At 38.3% G+C, this 20790-nt stretch overlaps 1 protein-coding gene across 1 annotated transcript; it reads right to left on the bottom strand.

The window, feature by feature from the left end:
• Window positions 1-5486: 5486 nt before the first annotated feature.
• LOC117268186 (uncharacterized) lies at window positions 5487-19549 on the bottom strand. Its single transcript, XM_033644411.2, has 15 exons — window positions 19525-19549; window positions 16676-16709; window positions 16392-16590; window positions 13415-13564; window positions 13104-13275; window positions 12884-12984; window positions 12460-12627; window positions 10076-10130; window positions 9374-9424; window positions 9207-9240; window positions 8807-9005; window positions 7991-8140; window positions 6567-6738; window positions 6344-6444; window positions 5487-6187 (listed from the first exon to the last, which is right to left on the bottom strand). Exons 1-15 carry the CDS (start codon window positions 19532-19534, stop codon window positions 6026-6028), a joined length of 1758 nt encoding a protein of 585 aa, XP_033500302.2. The 5' UTR covers window positions 19535-19549; the 3' UTR covers window positions 5487-6025.
• Window positions 19550-20790: the final 1241 nt, after the last annotated feature.

Genomic DNA, 20790 nt, shown 5'->3' with positions numbered 1-20790 from the left:
TCTCAAAATAATGAGATACTAAGTCTAAATAATGACTTACTAATTCAAAATAATGAGATACCAAGTCCAATAATGAGTACAGTTACAGCCTTCGACAATCCATACTGTTCGTCTCTCAGTTACGATGGATAACATCATTGAGGGATACTAATTGCCGCACAGTTTCTCTGTCCGTAATTATTCCGGCCATCCAATATTTTTGGTGCATCCATCTGTAGCCGTGCTGTTTGCCAGATGTTTGCAGCTGCTGGGAAATGAAGGACGCCACCTCTGCTTCGTCGGTCTTGTTCCGTCTCTGCCAAAGCTGGTACTTTGAAGCTTTCTCTCCAGTGTCCGAAGGCTTATTTTAATGTTGTGTGATTCCTCCAATAAAGATAAAATCTCACGATTTGCGAATCCACGTCTGAAGTATCCCTCAATGATGTTATCCATCGTGAGAGGTGAAGTGTAGCCTATGGATTATCGAGGGCTGTAAATGTACTCATTCACCTAATTATTTTGACTTAGTATCTCATTATTTTGAGATAGTGTCTCATTATTTTGACTAAGTAAGTCATTATTTTGAGATATAGTATCTCATTATTTTGACTTAGTGTCTCATTATTTTGACTTAGTATCTCATTATTTTGACTTAGTAAGTCATTACTTTTGACTTAGTATCTCATTATTTTGAGATATAGTATCTCATTATTTCGACTTAGTTTCTCATTATTTTGAGTTATTAGATCTTATTTTTTTCCATGAAGTGGCGGAAATGGGCTTCCATATCATACAGAATGTGGTGACGTGCTTGTTTTTCTTCCTTTTTTCTTTTTCTTGTTGTATTTGTTGTACTTTACATGTGGGGTTTTCATTGGTTGCTCTCTTGTAAATAAGATTTTCAATCTCAATGGGACTTCCTGCTTAAATAACGGTTAAAAAAATAAATAGAACAATAATAATAAAAATCAGCTGACTCTGTGTTGTGTTCACTGACAGCTCTGTCCTGACCTTCTCTAAAGCCCAGCAGCCATGCTTTGTTTAGAACAATTCCAGGGATGTGAGAATAAGTTGTGATGTGTGAAGAAGCCTGAATGGTGTTAAGCTGTACCTTGCAAGCTTCTTGACATTATTTATGTCCTCACCACTGTCACCCCAGCATTTAAGATAATAATACTCATACACTACACCTATATAGCGCTTTTCAAGCCACTCAAAGACGCTTTACAAATTCAAGGACACAACAGAAAAAAAACAACAGATAAGCAAGAGAGCAAATAAGGGATGAGGAGAAAAAAAACTGTCAGTGATTGAAAGCAGCACTGAACAGGTGAGTCAATGGAAAGAGAGGGGGAGTCTTGAATGGGTTTGGGGAGTGAGTTCCAGAGGGTGGGAGCAGCGATGGAGTGGCAGAGGGGAGTGTGATGATATAGGAGCTCAGACAGGTAGGGTGGAGCCTGGTTGATGAGGGCTTTGTATGTTGTGAGGAGAATTTTGAGGTGGATTCTCTGTGGGATGGGGAGCCAGTGGAGCTTATGGAGAACGTGGGTGATGTGGTCATGGGTGTGAGAGTGGGTGATTAGCTGAGCAGCAGAGTTCTGGATATGCTGGAGCTTAATGAAGGTTTTTGAAGATGAGCCATGGAGTAGACTGTTGAAGTAGTCCTGACGAGAGATGATGAAGGTGTGGGTGAGGGTTTATGCAGCTGAGCAGCAGAGGGATGGACGGGGGCGGGCGATGTTCTTGAGGTGAAAGATGGTATGTTGTGTCGCTTCTACCTTGCTGGATAAAGTATAAATAGGCTGTGCATCAACCTGAGGCAGTTAACATCTAGATGTGCATAAAGCAGGCTTGGATCATTCTCAATATCCACTTAGAGTTTAGAATCATAAAGTAGTTGGTTATACTTTGTTGATGCAGGTGGTAATTTCTGGTGTTAAACAGTTCAAAAGAAAACTAAACGTCTCGGTTAAAACTGGGTGTAAACTTTGTTTTTAGACTACTAGCTACATATATCTTTAGTTCCAACAGTGATTTCTGTTTCAGTGTTTGGACCTGCTCTATACTGAAAGAGTGTGCTACAGTACTGCTGTTCAGGTAAAACCACAATAAATAACAAACACAATAAAATTTGTCATTAGTTTCCTTCATTTCATTCCAACTAGTCCATACCATAGACTGTATACATAATGAACGCAGAACTGAATGTCGAACTAATAAGAACTAATGTAAAACTAATGTAGAATGTTCTGATTTGAGTCGTCAGGACAGAGCTGTCAGTGAACACAACACAGTCAGCTGATTTTATTATTATAATTATTATTATTATTATTATTATTATGATCAATTAACCTTTATTTAACCAGGAAGTCCCACTGGGAGTGAAAATCTCTTTTACAAGAGAGACCAGGCCAAGGTAGCAGCCAATCAAATCACATTTAAAGTGAATGGTCATCATTGACAAACCAAATCATAAAGAACGCAGTGATGAGTAAGGGACTTTGCATTTGTAATAAAACATAGAGATCCATATTATATTAAATCAGGGCTATGTAAAACGGAGGAGGCTGCATGCATCTTACCTACTTCCAACGTTTTTTGCCCCATGTAGAATAATGGATGAAAAGTTTAAATTCTGAACATTTTAACACTGACACTGCATCACCTGTTACACGTCAGTGTGACTACAAGCCTACCTGGTATTAGCATGCGTCTCAGTTGATCCAGCCACAAGCTGACAGCTCCAAACCCAAGTGTAAACAACCACCAAACTAGACACATTGTAGAAAGCTGACAGCAATGGTCACATAATTTTGCACCATGACATCAGTGTCACAGTGGTACTTTTAAATATCCCTTTTACTGGCCCGTTGTGGCTACACCTTTTGACAAATAAAGGGTTGTCTGCAATAGAGGCCTGGTCTGGTTGCCAAGCAGTTAATTTTTGTAATAGGAGTTCTTTGGATGTATAAAACTGGGTTGTTGGTCAAATTAGGTGTCCATTCCTCTTTTACCCTGTAAGTTATTCATATTCCTTTAGTCCATACGGGTCCTCAGATCCAAAGAATCAAAAGTGTTTTTAATAAAAATTCATACAAGTTTTGAGTATTGTTTTAACAGGATAAACTGGTGTGTGTTCGAAGGCCTGTCCCAAATATAGGCCTGTTGACTTCAGTGATTTAAGTAATAATAACCCGGGCTATTAACTGAAGTTTTACAGTATTTAATATAGTTCTATGTAATTTTTTTCTGCCTATTTCTTTCTTTACAAACATAATTTAATAAGCAGTGTAACTGTCATGGCTGGCCCCTCCACATTATTACAGGCATTTGATTTTGTTCTGTCTTTACCAGAGGGCCAAGGGATAAAATGTACTGACTGTAATGACTCAGTATGACCAGCAGAGGCTGCTAATTAGGGCTGGGCATTGCCACTGATTTCCTGAATCGATTTGATTCCAATTCAAAGGGTCCCGATTCGATCCAATATCGATTCGACTGCTGATTTTTCAGTTACAGTACCAATTTTTGCTGGAATGCAAAAGAAATTCTAAGAGAACTAATAGAGTAACAATTACAAGGAATTATTTTTTAAAAGAATGAATTGACAACAGGATTAAAACTGAACATTTTATGACTAAACGTTTCTAGACCAGCAACAGTAATATTAAAACAGCAAAGTCACAATATAAACTTCATCTCACTGGAAAACAAAATGAAAATGTTCATAAAATAAATCATATTCCTGAAATCACAATTCCACTGCGGCGTCTTTACTCCATGTTTTTGTGTGTGTGTGTGTGTGTGTGTGTGTGCGTGCGCGTAAAAGTGGCGCAGCAGCCAGGACACACAGACAGTAGTATAATAAATTACACCCAACTGTAAAAAAGTAAGCTAACAGTTACAGATAAAAGAGCCAGTGACGTCGGAGCTTCCCAAAACTATGATCATTTATGACTTAGTGCTGCGGCTCATTTTCTACCAGCGTTAAAGCTTCACACATCCGTGGGAAAAAGTGCATACTAGAAGATCAATCTCGGATTTTACGAATCAATATCGGGTCATTCCAGTGAAGATCAATTTGAATCGGATGAATTGATTATTTTAACCCAGCCCTACTGTTAATACTGTAATTTATTAAAAACCACACTCAGCAGATGAAGCACAGTTTACCAAAGCAGAAAACCAAAGGTTAAGAACAGATATTTCCATAAATCATTTAAGGGGCGCTCTTTTGAAGAAAGAAAGTGCTGATTTGGTTGCCAGGGGTTGTTCTGGCTTTTACTCAGAGACTACAATCGTTCTAATAGAAAGCCTGTATTACAAACCGAGCATGCAACAAAGTCAGGATGTCAGAACATGAGGTTTTATCAGCCTGCGGAAATTGTTTCACCAAAAAAGGAGAATAAAATCCATCTGTTTATCTAAAGCATTTACACATATATGGGTTCTAGCTGAAAAATGAAATTATCCTCTTTTTAGCATGAAGGCCCCAACATATGGATCAGTAATCCTTCTTTCTTGTGATAGTTTTTGTCTTACAAATCATAAAGCCTGGGATAGATGGACACAGCCAAAATAACTTTCTCTTCCATTTTCTTGGTTTCTTGGTTGTCAGGGTGACGAGTCCCGCCCCATGTGATTGGTTGCCTGAATAGGTGTGGCTGGTGACATCACCAGTGCCTTTCTGAAAAGTTCTGAGATTTTTAACTTTAATACTCGAGGTGGTCGCACAAAAACGTTGGAGCGCTCTTTTCTTATAAGAAAATTACATTAATTTAAAAAAGATGCCAGCACTGGGGGGGGGGGTGGGGGGAGCATGTGGACACAACTCATCAAGTAATCCACTGAATACAAGTGATAAATGCATTTATTTTACTCACATGGCTATTGCATTTCCTCAGTGTACTTTAGGGCTGCCACAACAATTGCGTACAGTGTGTGAATTTCATTTTTGAAAGCTGTATGATGATATGTGGGAAAACTAGTGATCATCTATGCTTTCTTAAATACAGTGTGATGACACACTAAATATGTAACAGCCACGACAACGTTGTGACGGCTGGTGATGTTTTCAGCCCGTCAGTCAGTATGTGCATGCGTCATAATGGTTTAACATGGTCCAGGTGACACCAACTGTAGCAGGAACTACCACAGAAACCATTTTGAGTATTTTGACAGGTGTTCCGGTGTCTGTTGGTCTGTCTGTTGACAGATTTATTTTCAAGACAATAGCATGACAACTGTACCAGATGTAGTCGCTAAAATTTGCAGGTTTATAGCGATCAAAGTTAACGTCGAGTTCAAAGATGGGTGTGATCTGAACAAGGGGGCTAGGAGTAGGGAACAGAAGCAGGGTATGGGACCATTGCCCGCCTGACGTTACTCCCCGGCTCAGGAAACTTTACAGATATGCAGCTGAGATCACAATGAAGGCAATGTTCATAACATACCTATATAATAAAATCTGTCGGATTATTTCACATAATGGTCAAATAACAATATTGTGTATTTATTCATATGTTTATTTATTTCAGTGTCTTTCATTTAATCTTACACAGTACAAACATGCATAAGTTTTGCAAAGCCAGGTTTTGAACACGTTACATATACTTTATACAGGAATTTCATCTACTAAACTCAACTAAAAGTCATGCAGTGAAGCCTCACATGATGACATAATACTGATATATTAGTGTCAACTGATGAATGAATGAATCAATCAATCATTCAATCAATTGCCACATCAAATCATAACACTCCAGTGAAATGCCTTCCCGTCAGTTCCTTCAACTTGTGCATTGAAATATAATACTTTTTTGTCTCCTCTTACATTGTAGTAAGAAGAGGCTGCTGTGCATGTGTTTATAGAATACCTTAGGTTTAACATAGCTTACTTACACATACATGTGTATAAAAATGTAACACTGTGCAGGAGAGGTTAGAAGCCAAAAATGATTCATGAAGATAAACAAAGACTGCATAATTCATCAAACTTTCTTTTTTGTCATGCTTTGACCAAGGTTTGTGTCAGCAGAATGTTGGACTACAGGTCGCTGAGGAAGTCGTCTCCAAAGGTAATCATCTGTCTCAGTGCGCTCATTATCAGTGCATTCATGTCATCACTGAAGTTGGGATCTGGATCATAGTTCTTCACAAGAAAGATGCTGTTTAGTGGAATGCCCAGCAACGTGTTTACTTTGTCGACCTGAGTATGGAAGGAACAGTATTTTAGTTCATCAGTAAATCACAGAGTGACGACCACAAGAGATTTTTGTTTGGAAATACTGAGACTGAAGTTGGATATTAAATTCTAACATTAAAAGTCTAAAAATGATTTTAAAAAACCCAAATACAAACTTACCTGTTCCTTCAGGTAGATGCTCTTATAGGCATTGTTTACATTTTTCCCCACCTCAGGACAGGCTATATCAACTTTGGTGAGAATAGCCAGCTGGGGAATATCTGTCAACGCAGAAACCTAATCAGTATTTTAAGCATTTGTTTTGCTGGTATTTTGAGTCATAAAACCCCACCTGGCACCATTATTCCACACAGAGCAATAACTATGTGCTGTCTGCTCTTACCCAGTTGACTGGCTGCCAGTCGCACTTCTCTCATCTTCTTCACCACTTTATCATCTACTAAAGAGACTTTGTCAGCAGGAATGACACAAACTAGAACGTGAACTCTGTCACACGGAGTGGGAGATGACCTGTAACCTTCATCACCCTCCTTCAACCGTTGTGTGGGATTGAACTAGACAATAAGAATGCAGTCAAATAATGTTTTGTATGAGCAATGCAATGCATTTTTTAAAAAAACTGTTTCATGCAAAATAGTGAGAAAAAAAAGGATAACTTAAAGGTACCCTGTGGAGTTTATGACCTGAAACAATGCAGTTACTGAAATAGTGTGGGTCCTGTTTTGTTTGTCTCAATATGCATTCCTGCCAATGGTTTCACATTCTTCCCCTGATCTACAGGTGGCAGTAATGTATCAGAAATGCAGAAATGCAAAGGCAGGAAAGAAGAAGACTTCTTGCTGTGGTAGTTAGGGAATGAGGTAAAAAAAAAAATGCATTTGTCAGATCTCAAGGATACACACATTGGCTCTCTTTCATCAGTCTATCTTACAGACTAGCGCAGATCCAAATGCAGAAATCATCTTATGACAGGGGTCATGACGTTGACCCTTTTCTTTTTTTTCTCAGTTTCTTCTCAAACTCACTAAACTCCTCACTTCCTAAAAATATTTATCATCCCAATGTTGACACACACACACACACACACACACACACACACGCACATATGCACACAACAAACAAACAGACACACGCACATATCCAGCTGTTCATACCGCTTTGCAGTATACTTGTGTTGTATGCCCATCAGTTTCAGCATGTGCTCGACTTCTTGTTTGTGTTACATTGTTTTATTTTGTTCTGATGTATTTACTTGGTCTTTATTTTTATTGTATGTCTCTTTCTTACTTTATGTAATCTTATCTGTCTATACAGTATGTCTCTACACCTGTTTTCACTTTATCTGTTAGCAGGTCTGCTTCATTTTGGGCATAACAAGTGGTGGAGGAGACACAGACACACCTTCTGTGTCCGAATTAATCACCTAGGCTACTAGTATTTAAATAATTACACTGTTGGGAGTGTTTCTTTGTTTTTTAAGATGTTTCAATGTAAAATGATGTAACCATGCTTTCAGATAGAGCAGGGCACAGGTGGTGGTGACCATACTTTTTAAGGTGATTAATACACTATGTGGCTACAAATATTTAGATGTCAGTAAAAAAAATGGTCTAATCACAATTTTACAACTCAGCCAGACTAACTGTGCTGCACTGCAAGACCATGCTGACTCAAACTTGTGTACACGAGCTGAGACCTGACGTATGTTTGAGTGAGTAAGACTGAATGTACATGTAATTTTTTTTTTTTTTCACAACAAAACTCCACAGGGCCCCTTTAATCACATCAGAGTTCAAAGTACTGTACCTGATGATTTTCTTCCACATGTCCTTTCAGGGCCAGTATGACATCGTCCACATCAACTCCTCTGTCAGTGTCTTTCTCAAAGCCCATGATGTCACTGAAGACGAAAGGATAATGGCTCCCTTGACCTTTTCTGATCTTGTAAGTTTTGTACTGTTAAGCAGAAGGTGCAATTATTTGCATTATTTTAACAAATCTAAGATAAATATACACAATTAACTGTAATTGCTTAATTTTACTCAGCAAAGAAACCCACATTGACAAAATCATTTTCTTGGTGAGGTACAGAGGATGAGCTGAGGAGTCTTAGAGCTATTGGAAGGAAGCTGCTCAGTAATCTGGTGGTACGTCAGCAGATACTTTTGTATCACTTGCCAGACAGCAGCAGGGCAAACATACTGTTAGCGTGGTAGGTATCCTTCCCCTGTGCAGGCACACCATCTTACTGATATCACTAGTGCTCAGTTTTGTTCTGGGTGGTTTTAATCAATTAAACACTGTTAACATTCAGAGTATATATGGATTACTTTGCTAGGATTTGATGTTTCTGCACACATTTCATTTATTCTAGCTTGTGCTGATTATAATTTCATGTGTTTTTTTATTTTCTTACTCTAAACACATAAGCAATGTTTGAAAAAAAACGTGCAACTAAACTGTGATTATCATAGGAAATGCGTTAATGTGGTTAGCAATCCAAGATGCTATTTTATCCACTTTCATCAAGTTATTGATAAGTATTAATAATAATTAATATAGACTTTGAAGAACTGTGGAAGATTTTTGCTTTGAATCACAACAATCAACAGTAATAAATACCTTTTTGGTGTAGCTGCTCCCAGAGATTGCATCTGTTGGAGCTCGACCAGCAATTCTGCCTTGTAAAACAGTGTCAACAGAGTTGATAAAACTGGACTTGCCGGCACCAACTGGTCCATAGAGAAGAATTCTGAGATGACTGATGTCTTGGTTCCACAGTTGGTATGATTTCACAAAATTGAGATCTTCCTCTTTGTTCCTGTTTCATGATGGAAAATCGTTGCATTAAAACACTGTGTTATTTTTATTTTTAAATCCATTAGCCACATTGTGATTGCTGCTCTGTTGTCGCACACATCAACCAGTCAACACAGCAACAAAACACTTCAGTGATATGTCAAGGAGCAGAGCCACACATCGAGGCCAAAATGGCACCACACAGATTTTATATAATACTCACTGCGGCAGATTCCTCCATGGCGCACTCAAAAGTGCTGAAGAGCAAATAACATATGTTACCACACAGTAAGACAAAGCTGTATTTTAATTTCAACACATCAATTATTATTCACAAATATTATCATTCTGAAGATTTAAATAACTTTTGCAATATTTGGAACATCATACGCTGAGGTGGACTTGGAGGTGGACTTGGTGATGAATTTCCTCCCCCCATAGCTGTAAAGAAGGACATTTACATGTAAATGTGCATGGATTCAAATAAGAAAATCTGGAGAAATGACTTTTGTTATTTCCTAAAATCAAATGCTAACATAAGTTGGAGACTCTTATCTAAGTATTAAAATGTTTATTTAATTTTTAAAGTGACATAAATAACATAAATTACATACTAGAGAATGATAACAGGAGACAAGGAGGTAAAACCATTACTTAATAACAATTATTTTTTTCTTTTACATATTTACTGAACATTATAGTAATAACTGTCCTGACTTTTATTATTTATTCAAATTTGGAGGCTATACTTTGAAATACTTGAATTATGTCTATAATTAAAGTGTTTTTCTGTATAGTGTAAATGTCATAAAAAGACAAGTAATGAATCTAAGCAATTAAATAAAATAAGTAAAACATTAACAATAGGTCAAAGTCAGGATTGAGGTTTCATTTCCTTTCAATTTCTTGCTCTACAGAACATTTACAACTTTGAGAAAAGAATAATAATAACACCATAAGAGTAACTATACTACTACGATTTGTATTCTGTTACTGAGCACACAAATCATCACATAATAAACAAAGTGCACTTTTGCTTCCCAATCAGAAGAGCATATTAAACTGAAGACAGGCATAACAGAAAGCTCTTACCTTTATGTAGCTGCTCTGGACACAGTGACACTGCAGTATTAAGAGGAGCATCTTTTTATAGGTTCTCCTCTTGCTTTCACTTTCAGCAAACCACATGTCTTACAGGAAATCTTCACTCTTATTTACCAAGTCTAATGGACTGTTTGTTATTTATAAGTGGGGTGGCTCCAATGATAGGGAGAAAGGGAGGGAAGATGTCCTCCTGCCTTTACTTTCATTTTCCAGCAAAACATGTAACATAAAACAAACTTTCACTTTTCTTGACCAATAATATTAGAACTCATTAAAACGTTACTTTTGTTGTCACTGCTGACTTGTACTACAACATCACATCAGTGGACTCATTTCCTTTCTTCCTTGCGCAACAAAGCACATGATTAGGTTTAGAAATGTCATATGACATACGTCACTACTGTAGCACGCTAATCATTCTAGCACACTATGTTATTATTAAAATAAGTCCACTGACATTTGGTTTCACCCAGGCCTCCTGTGTGAGAGTCCAGGGTTTGATGGACCCATCCACCTTCCCTCCCACCCACCCTTAAGGAACTATCTTATAGCTCCTTATAGGGGCAAAAAGTGAAATCGTTTCACTGCTAGGTTTGCTGTTGTGCACTGCCTGTACACCAAAACAAGTGTGTCATGAGCCACTCCTCCCTCTACCTCTGCTCTCCAACCCCACCCCCCATCCTCCACTCACCTCGTCTAAACTTAGTTTAGCAGTTAGCGATGTCTTTCACTCACTCTCGGTCTCTGCTGTGTTTAGCTATTCCCCTGCCTACTTCAATGATGATGGTTCCTGTAATAAATGTAATATATTTGCTGAAATGGAGGCGAGGCTCAGTGACTAGAAGAGCTGGTAGAAGCGCTCCATAGCTGTAAGTTACTCCAGCAGCCGGAGGCAGCCAACTTGGCTAGAGCTATCGCCGGATCCCGGCTAGTGCTAACACCGGGAGCTAACGCTAACGTTCCTACTCTTCTCCATGAGTGAGAGCGATGTTTTAGCCTGGCTACATTTTACAATGCTAATTGCAAATGTTAGCTGGGCTGCCAGGCTACTCACCTAACACAACCGTAACGCCTGACCCATTGCTGGGACCGAGCCGCTAATAACTCAAGCTCCGGACATTAACCCATGCTACGATTGTAACATTAAATTTAATTGAATCAACATAGCGACATGTGCCTAACGTTACTGTAACACTAATTAAAACAGACATTTGACTTAATGTTGTTACTTAACTGTTACCTGTCCAGGAGAAGAAGAGCTAGCTCCGAGTCAGATTGTAGCCCCTTTAGCTCTCGCAGTGCTCTCCACCTTGGAAACGCAAGGCCAATGTTAATCCGGGTTCTGTCCCTTTCTTTATCCGACAACTTCTTCACCAACGACCGTTGTTTCTTTAGAGGTAGTGTCAGATCCTGGTCATCTTCAGGTGAAAGTTTCGTTCCACTCTCCGCCATTTCACTTTGAAAATACGCGCTGCCATTGCTCACTGGCTGTAGCCTTTTATAGGGAGGGAGGGCCAAGGGCTCCGAGAGGAGGGAGGAGGCGGCGATTCACATGAACGTACATGAAGGCGCAGCCGGACCGGCTTGTAAACAAGGGGCTGGAGATCAACACAGAGAGAGGGTGTGTGAGGTCATGCTATACTCCAGATGAAATTACACCTCTAGTTCTTCACATAGCGATTTTTTAATTCCTTCAATCAAGAAATGATGAATTTCTTCTTATTGCCCCTTTAAATTAGGTTGTTGCCACTGGCATAATGCTGTGAAAGGTGCCTTTGTGCATCAGTATTTTATGCAGATGTCCACTGACATACCACCAGTATCTCATAACTTCGGTTGGTGGACAGTGCGTCAACAACAAAGCTATGGTAGCTGAATAAAAATGGGCTGTTTTTTCAATAACAGGAAGAACTTCTTTTTTTTTAACTAAATGTCACACTGAACTCAAAAGCATATGTTGGAGCCTCACATTATTTATTATGCTGATATAAATTATATACAGACTGCAGAGTGCTTGAAAATTAAATCTTTATTGGCCAAGGATGTGTGCTCAACACATACTGTAGGTCTACACGGATTTTGGCTCTAATTGTAAGCTGGTCTCAGTATACTTATAAATCCAAAAACAATTTACATTAAGCTACAAACACATACAGCTAAACAAACAAAAAACAAAGAAAAGATAAAAATATAATGTACATAAAAGTTGGTGAAAAATGGATGTGTATAGAAATATACTGTAGGCCTATATAAAAACAGTGACAAGCATAATATATCATCAAAATGTACCCTGCATGTAAAACGTTTTTTTAAAGAGGCCATTTTTTCACGTCTTGATAATACAGTGTTTATGTCAGCAGTATGTAGGTCTAGGTTGGAGGTAGGTTGTTGAGGAAGTCTTCTCCAAAGGTTAACATCTGTCTCAGTGCGCTCAGTGTCAGCACATCAATGCCATCATTCGGGGTGACTTCTGAATCATAATTCTTCACAAGAAAGATGCAGTTTGGTGGAATGCCCAGCAACATGCTGAATTTGCCGACCTGAGTAACAGAATTTCAGTCGATCAGTAAAAGCAGAGTGGAGACCAAAGAAGATTTTTGTGCTGACTTTGTGGAAACCGAACCAAAATTACATTTCAATGTTTTAAAAGTCCACTGTGTAGGATTTAGGGGGATATATTTATCATATATATGTTTTGGAGAGGACGAGACCTTTGTGGATAATTCAGCTTCTGAAAAAAACTGCCAATAATCCCCACTAAAAATTACTCCTTTAAATCTGACAACAGTTACCCACCTGTTTCTTTAAATGCTTGTTCTTGTAGCCTTTGTTTACATCTTTTTTGACCTTAGGACAGGTTTCATCAACTTTGGTGAGAATAGCCAGTTGGGGAATCCCTGTAAACACAGAAACCCAATCAACATTTTAAACATTTTTTTGCTGGTATTTTGAGTCATGAAATCTCTGGCACCATTTTTCCAAACAGGGTTATAAAGACTGCCATGTCTTCTCTTACCCATTTCACTGGCTGCTAGTCTGACTTCTCTCATCTTCTTCACAACATCTTCACTTAGTAAAGACACTGAGTTGGCAGGAATGACACAAACCAAAACGTGAACTCTGTCCTCCAAAGTGGGAGATGACCTGTAGCCTTGATCACTGCCCTGCAATGGGCTTTCAGGAAGGAACTAGAAAACAATTTAAAACCATTAACTACTAACTGTTATTTGGCACAATACAATGCATATTTGGGTTAAAAAGGTGTTAAATGCCAAAGAATAAAAAAAGGAGATATCTTAAATAGTGACAGAGTTCAAAGGATTATACCTTGTAACCGTCTTTCACATGTCCCTTCAAGGCCAGTATGACATCTGCCACACTCACTCCAGTGTTAGTCTTTTGCTCAAAGCCCATGATGTCATTAAAAATGAAAGAATAGTAGCTCTCATGGTCTTTGTGGATTTTATAAGCTGTGTACTGTAGAAAAGAAGGTTTAGTTATTTGCATCATTTTAGCAAATCCCAGACATAATTTCAATATCCTCCTGAGTCCCTGTGTTCTCATATGAGGACATCACATTTCGGGTTTACTTGACAGTACACTTCATTCTGCTTAACTCAGACCTGTTGTCCTCAATTGTGGACACTTTTTTGTGCCATCTAGTGGTAGTGAGACCACAATACACTAATCCATGTAAAAACAAGATGGCAGCCATCTCTGCCCAGTCAGTCTGCAGCTGATTCCGACACAAAGGTGGACAAAGTCCAAAACCTGATCACATTTATGGCTGAAACTTGTTTATCTATGATAAGTCATGTTTGTAGTTTGATATGGCAACAAATTTTTACCAATTTTAGCAACAGTAACAAGCTAAGACACTGTTTATTATAAAGTATTCATTTGAAGACATTGGGAGTTTATTGTCGTCTCGTTTGAAGACATCAGGACTTTATTGTTGTCTCATTTGAGGACACTGGGACTTTATTACTGTTGACAATATTTAATTTGTTATACCTATCAGGTCCTACTAATCCCAAATAGCTAGGACAAATTGAAAATGCATACCAAACAAAAGTTCGGGTCTCAGGAGAATATGTAAAATCAACCTTAAAATGTTAGCCCTTGGTTTTAAACATTAGTTCCTATGCCTCAGATTTACTCCTGTTATGTTGCTCATTAGGCTATATCTAACGTTATAGATAAAAATCTATATTATTTTGGCGTGAGTTGCAGAGTGTTGGAGATATTGGCCATAGAGTTGTCTGCTTTCTTTTGAACAACTGAACTAGATGGCACTCAGCTTGTGGTGCTCAAAGTGCCAAAATATGAGTTTGAGTTTGAGGTGAGATTTCCAAAATGTATTTGGAAAACTCAACAGTAATGTCTCTTTCCAGAAATCATGAATTATTTACTCAACATAATCCAGTTGGATGTTGGGAGGGACCAACCCAAAGTTTTGGATCAGCCATTACCACATTAAAATAAAGCACAATGTTCTCAGAGCTGAGGCTGTGAGCAACATTCACCTGACACAGTCTGTATACAAGCATGCTTTGTCAAAACGAAACAGAAAGTATTTCTATAAATTTTTTAGTGTTAACTCTTTAACCAGCAGCTGCATGTTGGGTGTTCCGTAAAACACAAGACATAGAGTGGTAAGGACTGTGCACCACAGACAGCGCACACTCTGTGTGTGCATTTTGACCAGCAACATGATGATGACCTGGCCAGTTCCCAGCAACACAGTTCAGTACTATCACCTTATTGGTTTATCTTGTCTCAATATTTCATTCACGTTTTTGATTATGTATATTTTTACTTCCGAATTCCCACAAATGTCAAACACATTTTAAATTAAATTTGCTCAGTTTTCACTGAGAACAATGTACCCTCTAATTTTGAAAACTCCTGAGCAGACATTCAACTCCTCTGATCACCTACTTGAGTGACCGTGGACGACATCTGACACGTACACACTACGTCCACACTGCGGTGCCATGGGTTCAATCCCAAGCCCCTGCTTGCGTCTCTTTACAGTTTCCACAGCATTTAAATGCCCTTTTGTTCCAACATGTCGCTTTAGGTATAGTCTAGTTTCCACTCACTCCACACTTTCCCCTCTGAAAACTCACCATGTGCTTTTGCCTCATTGCAAGTCTTGCAAACAACTCCATTCTCGCGCTTGAAAAAGAAAAAAATTTCAAAAGTTTTTCCAGTGGCGTTTTTTTAATCATCATTGACTGACAGTTCACTGTCACCTGCCACTCATTGCACAGACAAACGGCCACAATGGAGTATGTACTTACTATTCAAGTCACAAGACAGCGCATATGAGGGGGAAAAAAAGAAAAACAGTAAAACTGGTAGAGGATATTTGAGTGCGCAACTTTTTTGTCATCTGCGCAAAGAGGTGGGGAGCAGTGCTCAATAGCGCAGTAAAACAGCTTAGAGGAAACAGTGACTGAGAAGTTGTTTAACTCTTTTTGTTTTTGTTTTTTACAGTCAGTAACAAAAATAACTCCAAACTATTTAGTTATGGCTCACTGTTGCTGTCATTATCTACAGTGCAACACTGGTAAGAATACCAATCAGAATCCAGAAGCTGAAGTGACGATGATACAAATCTAAATATCTGATGGGTGAAATATAATTATAAGGGGATATGCACTAACGCAGGCATGTCTAAAGTCTGGCCAAGGGGCCAATCATGGCCCTCGGACAGATTTTAAAAGGCCCATGGCCTATCTTTCAAAGTATACTCTATGTAGCCCACCACTGTTGGTTAATCAAGCAAGATCACTTTGTGTTTCTTCTTCTCATGGCAGGACTATCATCCAGTTTGCAGACATGCAGGAACTAGAAGGCAGAACTACTGTTTTCATAAATGGACGATAAACAAGTACACAAACCAACACATTTTCACTCCAACCTTGTCCAGCCACATTTCCAGATGCTGCCGGAGGCCGTCAAACTTAAAAACGTTAAAGAATGGCTTTTTTTTTGCGGTGTCTGACACTGCAAGTCAGTGCCCAAGCACCAGATTTTGACAACTTCACAGTGGGAAAGGGTTGAACAAGCAAAAAGGAGTGATGGAATGTTGAATGTTTAAAATGCAAGAAGCAGCTGGCTCTAGGTTTTTCACATTATCTTATCTGGCAGCCATTCAAAAAAAGTTAGGACACCCCTGCACTAATGTGACCAGTTATCCAAAATACTTCTGTGCTCGCTTCCATTAGGGTTTTAATGAGGCTTAAAACATTTTAAACTATTATTAAGAATCATTGCTATTAACAGTTTCTCATACGTTTTGTGTAAAGCTGCTCCTGGAGATTGCATCTGTCAAAGCTCGACCAGTTACTCTGCCTTGTAAAGCACTTTCAACAGAGTTGATGAAACTGGACTTCCCAGCACCGACTGGTCCGTGAAGAAGAATTCTGAGATGTTTGGCTTTGTTGTTTCGAGGCTGGTAAGATTTCACGAAATCGAGATTCTCCTGGCGGTTCCTTTAAATCAAACAAAAAACATTAGAATAAAATATTGCATTATTTTTGTCACTAAATGCAAAACATGGTGACAACTCATACTCACTGCGGCAGAGTCCTCCATGGCTGACTAAAATATGCTAAAGAGGAAGTTGACATACAGTGAGACAAAGCTGTATTTTAGAACTTCATTAATATCAGGCATTATTTTCCATGATTGTTAGCGTTCGCAATAGCAATATTTGGAAAATCCTACAAACTAAAATTGTGACAGAAAAGGACTTACCTCCTCCCATTGCTGTAAAGTAAGAGATTTAAATGTGAATGTGCATGAATTTAAATATAAAGTTCAGGAGGAGAAATTTATTCAAAATACTTAAAATCAAATCAAACTTAAAGTGGGGGTACTTATCTCAGTGGTTAAGATAGTAAATGTTAATTTGATTTTATCTTTTTAAAGGGATTTTGCATATTAGAAAATGACACACACTTTAAACTGTAGTTTAAACAAAATCAAAAAAACCTTTTCACATTTGCTGATATTGTCTCTATATTCACACAGCACTAAATGAGACCGATAATCGGGAAAAAATGATATTCCTCTGCCTACTCTATCGCCTTGTAGCGCTTCTAATGGCCTTACCACATGTGAACCAAAACAACAAATCAGAGCCAAGTAGCGCTGCTATCAACCATACAGCCAGTGCTAGCATTAAATTGTGACAAAATATAAGAAGGTGATATGAAGATAACAGGAGATATAGACACAACTATCAAGACAGTAGTCCCAAATATAACCAAAAAAACTAAAATTTTATTTCAAATATGTAGATGTTATGTTACCAAATTGAAATCAAAATTAAAACAATTTTTACGTAGAAGTTCAGTAATTAGTTAAAAGTCCAGTGTGTAAGATTTAGGGGGATTCAGTGGTATCTAGCCAACACATTCTCACTACTTCGTCACACATCGTTTGGTCATGGACTTTCAACGTCCAGATACGACGTGCAAGGGTTGATTGTTGATGCTCTGGGACACCATTCTGCCTATTAAATGCATTGTTGTCTTTAAAGATACACTTCCACTGTCACAGGAAATTTACTGTTTACATACAGTCTCTTTCAAAATAAATGCACTACATCAATACAACACCACAAATGGATGTTTTTTTTCCTTCAACAACAAATGCACGTGGTTAGGTTTAGGAAAAAAGGTTTGGCTTTAGAATCTTACGGGGTTGCGAACACCACTCTCCCAAGTGAAAGTCTGTATTCATTGGACCCATCCACTGCAAATCACTGCCCAAGCATCGAATTTCGACAACTTCAGAGTAAGACCCTGTTGATCTCTGCTGTGAGGACTGCAGATTGCAACCAGCTGAAACTTTTCCTGGTAAAAATTCCTTCAGTGTTCATTGTACAGGAGGTTTTTACCAGGAGCCGAATTATCCGCAGAGGTCTCCTCCTGTCCAAAACAAACAGACCAGGTGATTTCAACTGGTAAAAACACTGAATAAAGCGGTTTCATATTAAAGCTACTCTTACCTTTCTTGCATTTCACACAGCACTTAGAAAAAAATGTCAACATCCACAACTCCCGTCTCCCTCCAAAGTCCCATCCCTCTCCTCCTGCAACTCCACCTCCCTCCAAAAGCCTACTCCCCCCTCCTCCACTATGTCCTCATTACATCTATGACAGACGTAGGCGTTGGCAAGGTAACGTTAGATACACGGAAGAGGAGAGCGAGTGTGACACGCCAAGAGAAGAGACAGTACACACACACAGTACATGGACAGGTTATTACTGGGTTCAATGCTACTAAACGTTACTTTTTCCCAAGCATGGAAAAAGTGAAAAACATGTGAGAGATCTGGTCTTATGTAGATTAGCCAGCATTACCTAATTAGCTGGAGAGCTCCACTAGAAATATGCTAAACTAGGTCTGGTTACTATAACGTTAACGTTACAACCAAGACAGTCAAACGCAACCCCGGAGTTTTAAAACTCAACCGGAGTCAGTGACGACTGATGAGTTTTGCAATATGGTTACAGTGCTAATGTTAAATAGTAGCATTAACGTTACTAGTAAGTGGAAACACACAAGGAACGTTAATGTTTCAGAGGCTATGCTTCAGTAGGCTAACGTTAGCCATTAGCAACTGGATGCTGTGTTGTCATATAGCGTTATATGTTATATTAGAAGCAAACTAAACATAACGTTACCTGTCCTGCACAGTAAAACGCAACCCCGGGCATTGCCAATCATTGCATTCGGTCCATCAAAGTTTTCTTAGAACCATATGAGAATGGTATAATTATGAGTTTGTATCTCTGGTGGAATTCACTTACATTTTAGTGTGCCATCAGCTTATTAAAAGCGTGATGCTTCAAAGAATTAGTGTTTTTCCACTCACTGTGGAGGGGCTTCTAACTACAGTGGCCTATGCAAAAAATGTATATGGCCTTATCCCAAGCCAGTGTTTGCTTTGACCGTTCTGGGCTACTGTAGAAACATGGCAATGCAACATCTATCCCAGTAGACAAATACCCGCTCCTTACAGTATATAGGTATAAATGGGTCATTCTAAGGTAACAAAAACAATCCTTTTTTTTTGCATTCCATTTCTGTCAATATATCCCCGTAAATCTTACTGTGCACACTGGATCTTTTAAAGAAGAAAAGACAGAGGGGGAAAAAAGTGAATCTCAACTCTGCAGTACATAAAACATGACTTTAATGAAGGTGTTGTCTCTGTGTGGTTTAAACATCATAACAAGACGGACATTAAATCAAACCAAATACATGAAATGAGTTACACATAACCCAGAGGACTATAATAATAATAACACCATGAGGATATACAGTAAGTCTAACTGTATTACAGTACTTAGACTCAAAGTTATGACAGCATAGGGTGAATTTACTTGTTCATAGTTAAAACAGAAAATCCTTACCTTTACTCATGTGGTTCGGGGCAGTGCCACTCCAAGTGATAAAGTTGACAGGAAGAACTTGTTTTTATAGATTATGTGCTTGCTTTCACTTTCTTTTGTGAATTTAAAATAATAGCCAAACATGTGACTTAAATGAATTTATTTTTTTATACAATACACCACAAAAATCCCCTGGCAGCAAAAAAAAGACGAACTCAGACACGCCAAGAGGTACACCATGGAAAGTACCACTGACAGATGGGTAGAGGCAGATTTCACTGTACCAAGCACAATGGCATACCGCAAAAGAAACAAACACAAACAGGGGCATGTAAAGACACAGCCTCAGTTCTCACATGGTACTTCCCCTAGGTTAAATACAGTAACAAAATACAGAGCACAGGAATTTAAGTTTTGGTTTCTGTTTAGTTTAGCTTTTACCACTGCCATCAGTATCTACAGGCAGTGGCTGCTGTGCTGGGCATTATGATGGGTCAGGATACAAGTGTTGTCTTTTTTTATCTTCTCCAAATAAAACAATACATTAATGTGATCCTGTTTTTTCCAAAGGAAGAAAATCACTGAAACACTTGTCACTGAAAAGCAATATGAAAAGACAAGGCAGATGAAACATGTTTTTATGTGGGTTTTTTGTCATGTTTGTTGGTTTATATCCCTTGTGTAATAAATAAATACTATTCCACTGATTGCTAAATATCATCTCCCGACAGCATGATGCTTATGACATATTTCATGACATCACCACACTGACATTGTTTACCAGAATGCTTCTAAAACAGATTATATATATGTATGTATATATATATATATATATGTACACATATACACACATATATATACACACACATACATATATATATATACACACACATATATATACACACACATACACATATATATACACACACATATATATATATATACACATATACACATATACATATATATCAGTTTTTCAGCATTATACGTATAAAAGTCTGGAGTCTCAGATTAAAAAAAACAAGTAGTCTATATACTGTTATAGGCCAGAAGTATCTATTTCAACTGGTTTTAAAACAGAGCTTCTAATGGAGAGATCATTTACAACACCTAACACGTGATTTTAGCAGGACTGCAAAGTTTATTTCAGTCCACAGTGACAGCTGTAAATGTTGCTATTTTTACACTCTGAGTCCATCACTGCAGCTCAAACTAACATGAGGCACCGCGGTGATGAGAACTTATCACACTCACATAATCCACACACTTTTAATTGGCTTTTATTAC

The sequence above is a fragment of the Epinephelus lanceolatus genome, chromosome 18 (genome assembly GCF_041903045.1).
Source record: "Epinephelus lanceolatus isolate andai-2023 chromosome 18, ASM4190304v1, whole genome shotgun sequence".
Lineage (NCBI taxonomy): Eukaryota > Metazoa > Chordata > Actinopteri > Perciformes > Serranidae > Epinephelus > Epinephelus lanceolatus.
The sequence above is the reverse complement of the archived record's forward strand: the minus strand, read 5'-3'. Positions and strand labels throughout refer to the sequence as shown.

Bases quoted from the DNA above. Each gene is read 5' to 3' on its own strand.
- LOC117268186 (XM_033644411.2), bottom strand. The intron at 13,276-13,414 runs GTATAATCCTTT...ATTGTTTTCTAG, and splicing joins ATGTGAAAGACGGTTACAAG to TTCCTTCCTGAAAGCCCATT. The intron at 6,445-6,566 runs GTAAGAGCAGAC...CTGCGTTGACAG, and splicing joins ACTGGCAGCCAGTCAACTGG to ATATTCCCCAGCTGGCTATT.